The 17076-nt window shown below is 38.3% G+C and overlaps 1 protein-coding gene across 3 annotated transcripts in view; it reads right to left on the reverse strand.

Moving 5' to 3' along the window:
- The window catches only part of LOC132391212 (sister chromatid cohesion protein PDS5 homolog B-like), a 278188-nt gene that overhangs the window by 55672 nt on the left and 205440 nt on the right, over positions 1-17076 (reverse strand). For all 3 annotated transcript variants that reach the window (XR_009511122.1, XM_059964116.1, XM_059964115.1), the window contains 3 exons: positions 16100-16223; positions 7386-7544; positions 620-688 (listed from right to left, as the gene is read on the reverse strand). Coding sequence is in view for 2 of the 3 variants with exons in the window: in XM_059964116.1 (XP_059820099.1) it covers positions 620-688; positions 7386-7544; positions 16100-16223 (352 nt within the window). In the remaining variant the exon portion in view is untranslated. The remainder of the gene's footprint in view (positions 1-619; positions 689-7385; positions 7545-16099; positions 16224-17076) is intronic.

The raw sequence follows: 17076 nt of genomic DNA on the forward strand, positions 1-17076 counted from the left end.
TGTTTTCTTTATATCATATATTATGAAATATTTAGATTTACCATGTTCATACATATATTTTATGGCTTATGTCTTGGTAAACTCATTTATATTGTAACTATTATGTATGTTTTTTTTTCATATGCAATGGAATTTGTATGTTGGAAATTTCTTTATCAATATATCATTTGTAATCTGTCCATATTACTAATAATAATAAAAAGATTTAGAAAGAAAGAAAAGAACGAGTTGCAGACTTCTACTCTAACCTGTTTACAATCTCCTTCTGCTGTTCCTAAAGGATGCTGTCTAATTTTATGGGGTAATATTCACTGGTTGACAAGTGAGGTGAGAATTCTGAATTTTTAAAACGACCATGATACTCCATTGCTGATTCTCTCAAATAATATAGTTGACAAAGGCAAATCACTGCTGAAACAAAATCTGAAGAATCTGAACATTCAGTACCATGATGAAAAAAACAAGAGTTTCCAATAAGTCCTGTTTATTACCCATCATTATTGAATCCCTTTAAATTCCTTAAGTAACTCAGTCCTCAGGAATGAAGGATGAATGCAGCAAGAGAAAATTAAATCCTTTACAAAGCAGAATGAAAGCACTCTACTAAAAAGGCACTTACTTTTGTCAGTGTCTCTGGACATACTTCATCATCTGGCACCCAAAGTTTCGTTGTTTTCTTTACTGGAAACTAAAGACACAATATTAGGACTGTTACAAACAAGGGAAAATCTGCAGGTGCTGGAAATACAAGCAACACACACAAAATGCTGGAGGAACTCAGCAAATCAGACAGCATCTATGAAAAAGACTAATCATCTTTTCCATAGATACCACCTGGCCTGCTGAATTCATCTAGCATTTTGTGGATTTTAGGACTGTTATTGAATTACCTATCGCTTTAAATACTATAGCATTTCAGGTATTTTAAGAAAAAACAAACCTCAACTAGAAACATTCATCTCATTAAAAACCTTGTAAAGATAAATCTCTGAAATGAAATATGCTCTAAATATTTTATATTTATTGTTTTCTCAGTTAAGGAAGGTAGGGAAATCACAGAGGTATCAATCTTAGGGAAATAACATGATAAGTGGCATGAAAACAACAAATAGAACACAAAACTGACTTTGAACTTCTCAGCTATTTTTTGGTCACTTGAGGCAGTAGCAGGACCATTACTTCAAATAAATATTAATGAATATACAAAGTATAAATCAAGTAATTTTGGTCTTTCAAAACAAGTCTCTCTAATGTATATATGAATAGATAATAATTATATCATGTGCACAAAAACATAATGACTTCATTATTTGTGCCGTGCTTTGTTCGACTAATATAAATATTTCTAATAAAATACTGCATTAAAATACAGTATATGCATAATTAAAAAAAACAAAAACGCAATTACTGAGATGCAATATCCACATAGCTTTCACAAAATTACAGCTAAATCAACTACAGCATTCCAAACACTACTGGCTTTTTTTCAATCTGAAGGAACCACACATCTGCAATAGCTGAAACAACACAAAGTGCTGTGGCATTGTGGCGACCCATTTCCTGGCACATCTGAACCAGCTCACAATTAGCCAGCGTTCTGGCTAAGGGGGTTTTGTGAGTACGTGTCTTTTGGAGCATCCGCGCCCACGTGGGGGCGGGTTGAGGGAGGCTTAAAAGCAAGGCTGTTTAGTTTGAATAAAGTTATTTTTGACTGCAGTTTACCAACTCCGTGTCGTTATTTTAGCGCTGCGTGTAGCACACCGCTACAGCATCTAATTTGCAGGTTTAGAATAAGTGCATAATGTTTGAACAGATTTTGCATTACCTTCTGATCTATCTCTGTGCAAACCTTATCATCAAATGCTTGGAAAAATTGTTCCTTGAGTGTAAAGTCATTGCCTTGTACACTAATCTGAAACAAATCTTCTTCCTAAAATTGCAGCACCTGCTGTTGCCTGCTATTTTGTAAATATTGAATAAAAATAATTCCAGCTTTTCAAATACACTGAACAGTTGGGATTTTGAGGGAAAATTCACCACTTCACCAGCACTTTTTCCAAGGGCAATTAGGAATATGTAATTAAATGCTGGTTCAACCTGAAGAGCATTCCTTTCATTTCTTGATAAATTCCTTGTAAATGTAGGCTTCATCACTTTTTGTGCTTTGAATAAATCAGAGCAAATGTGTTCTTTGACATAAACTTAAGCTACTAATAAAAGGTACTCATTTTCTTCAAAATGACAGCTAGACATGGATCTCTACAATATAGCAAAAAATCTGCACAATACAGATTTAGCAAAAGCCAACAAAATATTTTAACCCTAAAAACAGAAAATTAGATTTAAAGTGGGATTTAAAACATCCCTTTGATTTAAAACATTAACTGCTTCTCTTTGCACAGATGCTGCCTGATCTACCGTGTTTGCAGCATTTTCTGTTTTATTTTAAATTTAGAACACCTATAGACTTTACATCTCAAGACATTTACCACTGAGCCAATTTTTTGGCAGATGGCAAAATATGTTCAATTCAGCGCTGTGCACTTTTGGATAAAGCATCAACATGAATGACAAAATTCACCATCTTTTTAAAAATAGGCTTAAAGGTAGCCTTTTTCTCATGTGAAATAAGTGGAAGGAGACCTGAAGGTATATTCCTCAGTGAGATCAAACAGATATCAAATTTTGCAACAATTTCATCACATAGCTTGGAATATTGTGCAGAAACATATTACATCTCCCCACAACATTTTGAATGTATTAAGAATTTTCCTGATCAATCTTGCTAAGAGGGAATTGTACAATTGGACAACTTCCATTTTAGCTGTCAAGAGTATTGCTCTCAAGTTCATTCATACCATCAATGAATGTAAACAGAACACAAAGAATATATCTAAGGACTTCTTGGAGTATATATTTTTAAATTTCTCATTATGTCTGACAATCAGAGTTGTACAGCATAGAAACTGACCCTTCAGCTCACCATGTCTGTGCTGGCCTTTTAGCCCAGCTACACTCTTCCCATTTGTCCACATTAGGTCTGTACCTTTCTATGACTGGACTATTTAAATGCCTGTCTAAATGTAGTAATTGTATCTACTCTGCTTGGAAGTTCCAGATATCAACCACTCTAAAAACTGCCCCGTTCAGATCCCCCTTAAAACTCCTTCTCACTTTAAACCTGTACTTTCTTGAGATTCATTTATCACACATATATTGAAACATACAATGAAATGCATCTTTGTGTTAACACAACCTAAGGACGCACTAAGGGCAACCTGCAAGTGTTGCCACACAATCTGATACCAAAATAGCATGCCCAGAAAGAACGCAAAAAGCAGTAAGCCAACAACAGCAAAAACAAGTCTCTTTTCTCCCTCCCAGCAACCCACAGTGCTCCAACCTCAAGATAGGCCTACGGCACTTCAACCTGCAGTGAACTCAGACTCTCAGAAAATGGGTCACTGACTGCCACTGTGGACTCTTACTTGGTAGACCAAGGGCTTCAGCTATCTGGCTTTGACTTTCAGACTTCTAAACAACCTTTGGGCTCCGATCTTCAGTATTAATCTCAGGTCTGGACAATAACAGGACCCAGAATTCCAAGCGTCAAGCTCCAAACTCGCTGACAAACTCTTGCCTTCTGCTCACATGGACATTTGATCCCAAAACCCGACAACCTGGGGGACTCACTGACCGAGCAAACCACGAGCCCTCGTCTTCGCTGGTCCTCATCCACACGGCTTACCAGCCCGACATCGATGGATGTCCTCTGCCTCACATCCACATCACCTGCCTTCAAGCATGGAATGGAGAACTAGAAACTGGCCTGACCTCTACATCCCTATCCCTAAACCATAACCTGACCCCTAACTGTCCTCCCTGTCTCCAAAATTATTCCTACAAACTTGACAAAGTCTGAACATTGCAGAGAGCTAGGGATATTAAGAAAAAGATTCTGACGACCAATCCCATCTCTACTTCTTATAGTATTATATATTTGTCAGGTCAGCCGTGGGTCTCTTTACTCCAGGGAAGTAGACAAGTCTATCCAATCTCTTCAATCCAGGCAAAATCCTATTAAATCTCCCCTTCAATCTCTGCAGCATAATATCTTTGCTGTAGTGTGGCAACCAGAACTGCACACAAGTGAACTTCTGACCACAATGTTCTGCAAAGTTGCAACACAAAATTCCAATGTTTGTACTTTATGCCCCATTACAGTGGCATGCTAAAGCTTGGGCACCCGTGGTCAAAATTTCTGTTACTGTGAATAGTTAACTGAGTAGAAGATGAACTGATCTCCAAAAGTCATAAAGTTAAAGATGAAACATTCTTTTCAACCTTTTAAGCAAGATTAGTGTATTAATTGTTTCACACAATTTTAGAGTGAAATAAAAGAAAGGAACACCATGCAAAAGTTTGGGCACTGTAAGAGATTTGAATTCTCTGATATCTTTTACCAAGTTCTCAGACCTTAATTAGCTGGTTAGGTCTATGGCTTGTTCACAGTCATCATTAAGAAAGGCCAGGTGATGCAAATTTCAAAGCTTTATTAATACCCTGACTCCTCAAACCTTATCCCAAAAATCAGCAGCCAGGGGCTCCTCTAAGCAGCTGCCTGGCACTCTGAAAATTAAAATAAATGATGTCCACAAAGCAGGAGAAGGCTATAAGAAGATAGCAAAGCGTTTTCAGGAAGCCATTTCCTCAGTTCATAATGTAATTAAGAAATAGCAGTTAACAAGAACAGTGGAGGTCAAGTTGAGGTCTGGAAGCCAAGAAAACTTTCCAAGAGAACTGCTCATAGGATTCAAGAAAAGCAGATCAAAACCTCCGTCTGACTGCAAAAGACCTTTAGGAAGATTTAGCAGACTCTGGATTGGTGGTTCTACATGCAGCAACACCTGTACAAATATGACTTTCACTGAAGAGTCATCAGAAGAAAATCTTTCTTGCATCCTCACCATAAAATTCAGCATCAGAAGTTTGCAAAGAAACAACTAAACAATCCTGATGCATTTTGGAAACAAGTCCTGTGGACTATTCAAGTTAAAACAGAACTTCTTGGCTGCAATGAGCAAAGGTATGTTTGGAGAAAAAAGGGAGCAGAATTTCATTAAAAGAACACCTCTCCAACTGTTAAGCACAGAGATGGATCGATCATGCTTTGGGCTTGTGTTGCAGCCAGTGGCACAGGGAACATTTCAATGGTAGAGGGAAGAATGAATTCAATTAAATACCAGCAAATTCTGGAAGCAAACATCACACCATCTCTAAAAAGGCTGAAGATGAAAAGAGAATGGCTTCAACAGGATAATGATCTTAAACACACCTCAAAATCCACAATGGACTACCTCCAGGCCATGGCCCTCACAGTCTCCCGACCTAAACATCATCGAAAATCTGTGGATAGACCTCAAAAGAGCAGTGCATGCAAGACAGCCCAAGAATCTCACAGAACCAAAAGCCTTTTGCGAGGAAGAATGGATGAAAATTCCCCAAACAAGAATGGAATAACTCAGCCTACAGAAAGCCTTTAGAAGCTAGGATACTTGCCAAAGGGGGTGTTACTAAGAACTGACCATGCAGGGTGCCCAAACTTTTGCCTCAGGCCCTTTTCCTTTTTTTTTATTTTGAAACTGTAAAAGATGGAAATAAATGAGTAATCTTGCTTAAACCATTAACAAAATGCGTCATCTTTAACTTTATGCCTTTTGGAAATCAGGTCATCTTTTACTCGCTGAGCTATTAACAGTAACAGAAATTTTGACCAGGAGTGCCCAAACATTTGCATGCCACTGTATGTGGAGGCCTGTATGCCATATTCATTCCTCACTGCTCTTTCCACTAGGCTTGCCACTTTCAGGGAATTATGAATTTAAACCAGAAAGCATAGGTCCTACTGTTGATCAACATTCTATAGCATCCTATCGTTTATTGTATATGTCCTACGACTTCCCAAAGTCCATCACCTTGCAGAAATCCAATTTAAGTTCTATATGCCAACATTCGATACAAACATCTATTTGATCTACATTTTCCTTTAACTTAAGAATCTTCCTGTCAATCCATATTGCCATCGACTTTCTTTTCTTCTGCAAACTTACTAATTATGCCTCCTACGTTCATGTTCACGAGAATCCCTTCTGCCTCAACTTCTGCACTAGCCTACCATGTCTAACTTGTCAATGTAATGTTATCTTACTCATGTTCATAAAGACTGTCTATTCTTTTTCTTCATCCATTGCTTGAAACTTAAGTCATTCTCTAAAACCGCTGAACAATATTTGCTCTAAAGCTGGTGTGCAAAAGGCAGAATTGTTGCTGCTGCAGCTTTATTGTAATGAAGCTCTTATCAGAATCCAAGCAATTGATTTGTAAAGTTCCAAATTACACTGCCACTTATATGAACTGAAGAGTGACATTTGCCACATCCACATGCCTTTCAAGTTTACCTAGTTTCTAATTTCCTTACTAATTCATGATGGGCTACACCTTTTCAATAGAATGTGTGAGGCACTGTGCAAGTTGTCCAAATGTCAGTCAGATTCTTTTTGTAGAAACCATAGATATGACAATTCTGGTTATGACAAACTAGTTCAGACATTCCTATGTAATTCTTCAACAAAATTTTCCTGTCCTAATATTGTACACATCTTGACATCTATATTGTCTCATTTCTGACTCCATTTTAATTTTCTGGAATTATTCCCAAGAATAACTGATCACGTCACTGATCAGTATAATCCACATTCAAGGGGACTGGTCACAAATCAATGGTCATAATATTTACTTGTATGAGAACTTTTTATAAAAAAGGGAATTCCATGACATTTCTCAGGTATGTATTTATTGTCAGCAGAGTGTTTTACTGATGAAAATAACTGGTATTCTGTTTTTTTAAATCTGTTAAGAATGAAAAACACTCTTTTTTCATTCCTTATACAAGCCTTATATACAGTAGCTGCAAATGACTGCCAAAGTACAATGGATAATAAAAAAATTAAGATACAGTACACACAATCAGGATTTAATTTGCTTTTCCTTTCCATAAAAATTTCTGCTTACATTTTCTTAGTATTGTGAAAGGATGTGCTACATACTGCACAAATGGGAATCAGCACAGGCTTAATGTTTTCTTACAAAGAGCTCCCAATCTAGAAGATTAGGAAACATTTTGACTGTTAGTTTACTTGAAGGAAATTGCATTATGAATGTGGACAGTTTGAAGTACTTTCAGTTTTTGTACTTGAACTATCAATATGTGTTCGTGAAACTTGGGAATAAACTTACAATTCATCTTGCTGGCTTGAAATTGGTGGCAGGTAGAAGATATCACAAATAAAAACAACAGAAACTGCAACTACCATATCAGTACTTACCCGGTCATTCATTAACAAATCTTTCACGACAAAACCAGCCACCAGGGATTTCAGAGGTGCCGAAAACTGTTCTGGAGCCAGCATAGCTATGTGACCAATTGAAATCAAAGGCGTTATGAGCTGCTCAGGGTTGCTTGGATCCAAACTCTTGTGTAAAGGCTAAAATATTAAAAAAACAAAGTAATCAGGTTACATTGACTTTTTCTGCAAATGTCACAGATGCAGTTCTGTGCTCTGACATCCCAGTGTAACAATACTGTCAGGGAATACTTTACAGGAGGTGGTGGTGCACAAATGACACATATTTCAAGTGTTAATTGAAGGTCAGGGTGCCTTGTGGCCTAACTCCGCTCCTAAATTTCTTGTGATCTTTTCTGAAAGCAACAAACCACAATATCCCAGATCATTCTCTGACAGCACTAAACTGCATGATCATCCTGATGAGCAATGTATGTTGTTTTGGGATGGGTTCTGGTTTTACTGATATCACTAAGTCAATCTTGTCCATAAAATAATTCAATACCATAGCAATGCCTATGTACTATTATAAGAAATGGTGCTGATGAGGGCCAATTAGTGCTAACATTTATCATCTTCCTTGCCTAGTTACAATAATCAGAATCAGGATGTCCCATGCTCGATGGCTGGTTTCAATGGACTTGTGTGTCAGTGGAGCTACATTGTCTATTGAAGTATTGCTACGCAATTGAGGCAATTGTTTGTCAATTTCCAAACCAACTCTTAAGTGGCCTCCCATGGCAAAACTGGTGACTCGTGTAGTTAAGAAACAATGGTGCCTGATCATTGCAGGGAGGTTACATATACACAATTTCACCCCTCCCCCCAAAGACTAGTTTGTATTTGAATTTAATAATATTCATGGGATCTCATTCAAATATATAAGGTGTCAATAAATTGGGTGTATGTAAATCAAGGACAGCCTGTATAAAGGAATATAATGATATTTGAAATATGTGGATCACTTTAACAAACTGCAATTTAGTGAGATTATGCAGCTTTCACTAGAAAACTTCCTTCTAAATATTACATTGCTGGAAAGAGTAAAGGATTGAAAGGTGGATGCTCTCTACACTTTAATCACTACATTGAAGTCTTTTGTCAATAACCTAAAACGCCCTGGTTTGAATTAATATCGTATACAAACTAAAGCGGAAGTGGGCTTTTATAAATCAATTCATTCCAGGTTCTGATAAAACTACTGCAATAAATAAGATATATTCGAAGTATTATAATAATATTTAACCAAGTAGGCAGAGGGACAGAACTATTTTGCAAAAACATAGAAATCTGCTTCCCTAATCATTAATACCAAGTTGAGAAAATTTTAAAAAATTTCATTGAAGGCTGGGCGAGGTCAGAGCCAGAGCAGTTTAGCTCGAATTAATGGAGAAGTGGTCTGCAACTGTGCTGCAAGTTTAAACAATTAAAGAAATGCATTGATGTGATTGATAAGATTCATTTCTGGTTTTAGACTTTGGATCGTGGTTCATCATCATTAGGTCGCATCTGGAATTTCCAGTTGGCGGACGATTTCCTTCCACGCTATTCTGTCCTGACACTTGTCCACAACATCACTAGTCTTGTCCAGTTTGGTCCAATCCTTGATGTTATTCAGCCACGTTATTCTTTGCCTTCCTCTTCCTTTCTTTCCCTCCACCTTTCCATATAGCAAGTCCGACAAGATGTCATCTCTCCGCGTAACATGTCCACAATAAGCAACTTTTAACTTCCAAATCTTCACTAGCAATGTCCATGGTCTATTAACTTCGGACAAAACCCTCTCATTTGAAACTTTCTCTACCCAGCTAATCTTCAACATTCGTCAATAGCACCACATTTCAAAAACACTAATTCATTTCATGTCATCCCTCTTCAGGGTCCATGTTTCTGATCCAAACGTAACACTCGAGGAAACGGATTCTATTTCGGATATCTACCTTCTGATTGCATAGTAGATCTTTCAGCTTCATGAACTGGGTCTTAGCCATACCTGTTCTCCTTCTGATCTCATCTTCACATCACCTGTCATCTGTCAGACAACTGCCAAGATATTCAAACTTTCGCACCTGTTCAATGTCTTGTCCATTCACTTGTAACGATACCATCATGAATGAGTCTTTGGCGTTTCTTTTGTTTACCAGCATCGATATTGTTTTCTTTGGGTTGATTTTAAGTCTGTAGTCAAGGCTTTTCTCATTCACTTTATTCAACCCAATTTGCAGTTTGTTTTCGCTGTCAGCTAACAACATGATGTCACCTGCATACCTGATGTTATCCACCTTCTGGCCTCCAATTGGAATACCTGTCGCCTGATGGTCGCATTCCCAAAAAATCTATTCTCCGTAGATGTTGAACAAATCTGGTGAGCCAACATAGCCCTGCCTTACGCCTTGTTTAATAGCTCATTTTCTACCCTGACCACCGCTTTCTGATTCCAATACAAGTTTCTTATCATCTGCACATCCTCCCATCCAGATTGTACTTGCTCAGCACCTCTATTACTTTTTCATGTCTTACTTTATCAAAAGCCTTTTCAGATGGTCTTTTGTGCCTCAGTGCAAACTTTTAAAAACCTTAATGCAAATTACTCATTTGTTGGCATTTTGGATTCTGAATTATCAGAAAAAAGAAAACTTTTTGTCAGAACTCTTACTAATCTTAGATTGCTACAGAGCTTCCCAGTTCAGAAAGTAGTTTCCAAAGTCTCTCACAAAGCATAAATTTTCCCTTGCAGGCAGGTTTGCGAGAGCTGTCCAGGAGGGTTTAAGCTAATTTGGCATGGGGATGGGAATTGGAGTGATAGGGCTGAGGGTGGGGTACTTGATTTACAGAGGCAGTGTGTAGTGAGACAGTTAGCAAGGAGAATGATGATAGGGCAAAATTGCAGTCAACGGGATGAGTTGCAATGTAAAAGGGGGCAAAATGGAAAAGAGTGATGAATACCGGAAGGTGTTACATTCGAATGCACACAGTATACAGAATAAGGTAGATGAATTTGTAGCAGAGTTACAGATTGGCATGTATGACATTGTGGACATCAATGAATCGTGGCTGAAACAAGAGTATAGCTGGGAGCTTAATATCTAAGGGCACACATTGTATTGAAAGGAGAGGCAGGTAGGCAGAAGGGGTATATTAGTAAAAAATTAAATAAGATATAGAGAGAGATATCAGAAAATGTAGAATCATTGTGGGTACAGCAAAGAAACTGCGAGTGTAAAAACACTCTGATGGGAGTCATATACAGACCTCCAAACAGTACTGTAGTAAAGATGTCTACAAATTACAATGGGAGAAAGAAAATGCACATCAAAATCACAACATTACGATAGTCATGGAGGATTTCAATATGCAGGTAGACTGAGAAAATCATGTTGGTGCTGGGTCTCAAGAGGGGGAGTACCCAGTATACCTACGATATAGCTCTTCAGACCAGCTCGTGGTTCAGCGCACCAGAGGATCAGTTATTCTGGATTGGGTATTGTGCAATGATTAGAGAGCAGAGAAAAGATTAGCGAGCTTAAGGTAAAAGAATCCTTAGGGGCAGGTGATCATAATATGATCAAATTCACCCTGAAATTGAAGAAGGAGAAACTATAGTCAGGTGTATCAGTATTACGGTGGAGGAAAGAGAATTACAGAGGTATCAGAGAAGAGCTGGCCAAAACTGATTGGAAGGGATGATGGCAGATTAGCAATGGCTAGAAATCCTGGGAGCAATTCTAAAGGCACATGATACATACATTCCAAAGAAGAAGTATTCAAAAGGCAGGATGATGTAACTGTAGCTGACAAAAAAGCGAGGCATATAATAGAGCAAAATTTAGTGGGAAGTTAGAGGATTGGGAAGCTTTTAAAAGCCAACAAAAAGCAATTTAAAGTCATTAAGGAAAAGATGGAACACAAAAGTAAACTAGCCAATAATATTAAAGAGTACGCCTTCTTCAGATATATGTGGTGTAAAAGAGGTGTGAGTGAATATCAGACTGCTGGAAAATGATGCTAGAGTGGCAGTAATGGGAGACAAGGATATAGCAGATGAACTGTGTAAGTATTTTGTATCAGTCTTCACTATGGAAGACATGAACAGTATGCCATTAGTTCGAAGTGCATGCTCAGGGGACAGAAGTGTGTGGAGCTGCCTTTACTAGGGAGAAGATTCTTGGGAAACTGAAAGGTCTGAAGGTAGACAAGTCACCTGGACCAGATGGCCTACACCTCAGGATTCTTAGAGGCGGCTGAAGAGAATGAGGAGGAATTAGTAATGATCTTTCAAGCATCAGTGGATTCTGGCATGGTTCGGGAGGACTGGAAAATTGCAAATGTCACTCCACTCTCCAAGGGAGAAGGGCAGAAGGAACGAAATTATAGGCCAGTTAATCTGACCTCAGTGGTTGAGAAGTTGCTGGAAGTGATTGTTAAGGATGTGGTTTTGGGGTACATGGAGGCACATAAGATAGGCCATAGTCAACATTGTTTCCTCTAGGAAAAATCTGTTAGAGTTATTTGAAGAAATAGCAAGCAGAACAGACAAAGGAGTAATGTTTAAGAAGTAAGAAGTAATGCTGTACTTGGATTTTCAGAAGGCCTTTGACAAGGTGCCACACACAAGGCTGCTTAACAAGTTAAGAACCATGGTATTACAAGAAAGGTACTAAAATGGATAGAGCATTGGCTGATTGGCAGGAGGCAAAGAGTAGGAATTAACAGGGCCTTTTCTTGTTGGATGCCAGTGACTAGCGGTGTTTACTTTATATGTTAATGACTTGGATAATGGAATTGATGGCTTTGTGGCTAAGTTTGTGGGTGTTTCGAAGATAGGAGGAGGGCAAGTAGTGTTCAGAGAGGTTACTTAGAAAGATTAAGAGAATGGGCAAAGAAGTGGCAGATGGAACGGCAGTCAGGGAGTGTATGCTCATGCACTTTGGTAGAAGAAACAAAAAGGTAGACTATTTTTTAAATGGACAGAAAATTCAAAAATCTGAAGTGCAAAGGGACTTTGAGTTATTGTGCAAGATTCCCTAAAGGTTAATTTACAGGTTGATTCAATGGTGAAGAAGGCAAATGCAAAGTTCACATTCACTAGAGTCTGATTCTGCTCCTATATCTTATGGTCTAAGTCTCTCTTTTCTCAATATACAACAAGCTGCTGGGAAGAATTCAGCAGATCTGCGAAATCTGTTGCTAAAAATGGACAGTTGACATTTTGGGTTGAAGGCCTTTGTCAGAAGATTCACATTAAGAATCTCAATCTGTAATAACTATTCATTTCCCCCTTGAGATACTGTCTGACCAGTTTGGTTTCTCCAGCATCTTATTTTTTTCCCCTCCAGATTCCAGCATCTGTAGTCTCTTATGTCTCATTTTCCTAGTCTGGTTATTTTGAAAGCACCTGAATGATAAGATGCTGATAATCATCTGTGCAGGAGCATCTGACCTCCAAAAAGATGGATTCTTTCTAGAGTTATAATTCAAACCCATAAATTAAACTAATAGTTTTTGGAGAAAATAGCTTGTTAATCCAACAGAACCCATTTGATTTTGAATCCTGATATAGATTACAAAGAAATACACCAGCTATGGATTCCATTTCACCTTTATTAAATCGTCAGTGATTTACTGAATTTGCCTTTAGTATCTGTTCAGAATTGGGAATACAACTTCAATCCTTTTGATGCAAATATTAATTTGAATTTCATTAGTTAACCATTATATAATCTCCATGCATCAAGATTACCCCAACTAGAAAGACTGAACTTCTGGCCGGTGATGCTGCTGAAATTAAAATAATGGAGTTGCAAATCATAGCTAACAATCTAAAAATACAAAGTTCAAAAAGCATCCAATGTCGCTGTGGGACATCAGTTAATAATACTTTGTAGTTAAGACAACTAATTGTTAAGTCATTGCGACCACAGAACGGCTAGAATAATCCAGTAATTTTATATACTGCACTACTGCACTGCAGCTGCAAAATATGTCATGACATATGTGAGTGATGATAAACCTAATTCTGATATGGGTCTCTACAGTGGATTGAGAGTGGGAAGAAGGCAGAGAGAGGGAAATCATGGTTGGGAAAAGGGGAAGGGAGGGGGAGGGAATGTGGAGCATCAGAGAGACATTCTGTAATAATCAATAAACCAATGGTTTAGAATCAAGTGACCTTGCCTGGTATCTCAGGGCTGGGTGTGTCTGCACTTGCACCACCCCCTGCCCCGACACTCCGTCTCTGCCACCTGTCCCACATTCCTCCTGTGGCACTCCACCCTCACCATTCCAAACATCCTTTGCTCCTGCCAGATTTACAAACTGGCTCTCCTCTCCAATTTGACAACTACGGTACTGTGCAAAAGTCTTAGGCACACTGGCTATATTAACAGAATGTGCCCAAGACTTCTGCACAGTACTGTAAATCCTTAATGTCTTTCAAAAAATCTGCAAATCTTACCTAGGCTGACCTATTAGTAACTCAGACTCACCAATGTGTTTGTCCCCAAAGTCCTCCTTCAAATGATCAAACAAACTTCTCACTAGTATAATTGAAATACAACAAACTAGTTGGACAAGTCAGCATCAACTTTAAGCACCAAAAGCCACTAAGGCAAAACCACGTCCAGGCCAGTCAACCATGTCATGTCCTCTTCACAAACATCAAATGATTAGTGTTCAAATTAATAACCCCCATGCCACAAAAATATCAATGACCACTTCCAACAGGAGGGTGTCTACCAACTAACCTTGACACAATAGTATTTCCATTGCAAAGTTCCCCACCATCAACATCCTGTGGGTTATCACTACAAAGCAACTCAACTGGATATGTCACAAGATTTTGTAAATGCATTTTCTGCAGCAAACGACCCCCATCCTAACATCACCTACTAGGGACAATTCAAAGATTTCAAAGGTGCATTTAATGTCAGAGAAATGTATGCAATATACATCCTGAAATGCAATTCAGGACCATAATGGAATATTGTCACTTGCCTGGATGGGTCCAGCTCTAGCAGCACTCAAGGACTTCAGCACCAAGCAGCATAAAACAATCCATTTCATTGGTACTGTTATGAATGTATCACAGCTCCGAGGTGCCGAAGGGTGCGGGGTAGCCCCCTCCTTTGTGAGAATCGCAAGAGCATTATTGGGTTGGGTCAGAGGACCCAGGAAATGAGAGACAGACATGGCCATTGTCTCCTGGAGACAAAGTTTGTGGATTGGGGACTATGCTACGTGCAAGCCCTCGGGCAAAGTGGGCTGGTTGAGAGAGAGACTGCATCACCCCAACCTGATTGACATCTACTACCCTGCGAGTTAAGATAAAAGAGGGGCTGTAGGCACAGCCCCTCAGACACACCAGAAGAAATGCTAGCGATCCCGTACTAGTGGGAAGCCATTTGAAGGAAGCCACGTGCATTCGGTTCCCTTGCCTGGGGGCTGGTGGCTGGTACCACAGAAAACGACTTGGAACTAACAACGGGGAACCAACTCCCCCGGCTCAGTGGATTGGCCACATAAAAGACCCGGGCAAGTTTAAAACCGTCTCTCTTAAACCCAAAGAGCTGCAGCTTGAAAGGACAGTGACTTTTATCTTTCCATCGGACAATACAATGTCCCCTAGACAAACGACAGAGCTATTGCTTAATCAATGATTATTATTATACCCGCGTTTTTAGATTGAGTATTGACGACGTATGTTATCTGAATGTCTGTATTAATCTTATTTTTGTGCCCCTTTATAAATAAAGACTTTTAAAAATAGTACCATCAGACTTCAACGGACCTCTCGATCTTTGCTGGTAAGGGACCCAGTTACGGGGTTCATAACAGTACCTTCTCCACTTCTCTGAACTTTCATTCCTTCTACCACCTGTCTCAACTGGCTACGGTATGTGGTATCTACAACTGAACTGCAACACTCGACCTAAGCTACTCAGTAAGCACCTTGCAAACCTCTGACTTTTATCATCAAAAATGGTAAAGGTAGTTCTGTTGCATGGGGACACCACCACTTACACATTTCTTCTAAGCCACACATCATCCCAATTTAGAGATATATTACACCCGTTATCACTGATCTAAATCTTGGTACTTCCTCTCAAACAGCAGTGCAAATGCAACTTCACTAAAAGGTGAATAACAAGCCATTTCATTACTATCTTCTCAAGGATAATTAAGAATGAGCCATAAATTGGCCTTCCTAAAAAAATGCCCTGATCCCAAAAACTAAAATTCTTTACCCTGCATGCTCAAATCAACATTATGCCATTTTCCTTCAGGTTCTTTCATGCAAATGCCAGTTCCTTCAAAAACAAAGATCAAGCTTTAGTGATATTATTTCAGGGGTCCAGGGGAGAGTGCAACAGCATTTTACTAAAATTGCTGGAACTAAGAAGAGAGTGCTAAAAATGATCTCTTATCAGGTGAAAAGAGGGAGTTGTGAAATAAGTTATGCTAAATTGTACAGAAACGCCAGCTTAACCATCAACACCATAAAGATTTGTACAAGTAATCACAATTAACACAACCAAAAGCAAGTTACTCTTTGGAATATAATGTGAATTTAAGTTATATGAATAGGCTTATAAAGATTTTACCCTCATCAAGCAGGAAAACAATTTGGAACCATCAACTGAACTAGGAACAGGATAATAGTAAATATCATTGAAATCCAATTTTAATGAATGTTTTACCTCAAATATTTGTGCAAACTGTGTCTCCTTGCTGGAAAATATTGCATGAATACAATGAATAGCATGCTTGGCTTGTCGAGCAGTCCCTTTCTTCGCCTTCTGCTGCAGTACTGGTAACAAAGCACTAAGAAAAATTAAACATAATGTTGATTGAGATTCTGGTTTCACAAGATTTGGAAAATTAAATTGAATATGCATCTGATAGAAAGGTTAATACCAGTGCCAAATATCATTTGGCACTGACCTGAATATTTCCAAGAACCTCACTAATGGAATAGCACCCTCTGCTGTCTGTGTATTTGTCCACCTTATTTTACATGCACACAAGACAATAGATGGACAAAAATTCAGCAGTAAGAAATTAATTTGAAATTTATTTTCAAGCAACACAAGTATAATTGAACCCAATGACACAATCACCATTGTGCAAATGAACATAATTCACTACAAACATTTGATAATTACTCTTAGTATTTGTTGCTTCACCTTGTGAACATTGAATGCAACAAGGCAGTGGGATGCATAACACAGCACATTAAAATTTTACGGACATACTCGATGCCATACTTTTTTTCCGCAGTCTTTCTAATTCTCAACCTCCGTCCCCCAGTACAACATGGAGTTCATAAATTAATACTAGGTGTATTGGAAGAATGCTTAGTTTGCTATTATTGATGTTTTGTGTGACAGACTTTTATAACAGTAGTTAGGAGTATAAATCCTTACAAATTACAATATAATCTCTCTATTCACTTTCATTTTCAACTATAACAATTTGTTCTTCAAAAGCACTATTGCAAAAAAATCAGTGGAAATATGTATTCACTGAACAATAAACACATACATCGTGAAAGAAAGTTAATCTACAATTCACTGTAGAAAGTATTTAATACATTCAAATTTCTGAAAACTAGGTTTTTTGAATAACTATTCTGATATTAATCTGGATAAGCAAAATAATCTTGCAGAACCAGAAA

Source organism: Hypanus sabinus, chromosome 3 (genome assembly GCF_030144855.1).
Source record: "Hypanus sabinus isolate sHypSab1 chromosome 3, sHypSab1.hap1, whole genome shotgun sequence".
NCBI classification, from domain to species: domain Eukaryota; kingdom Metazoa; phylum Chordata; class Chondrichthyes; order Myliobatiformes; family Dasyatidae; genus Hypanus; species Hypanus sabinus.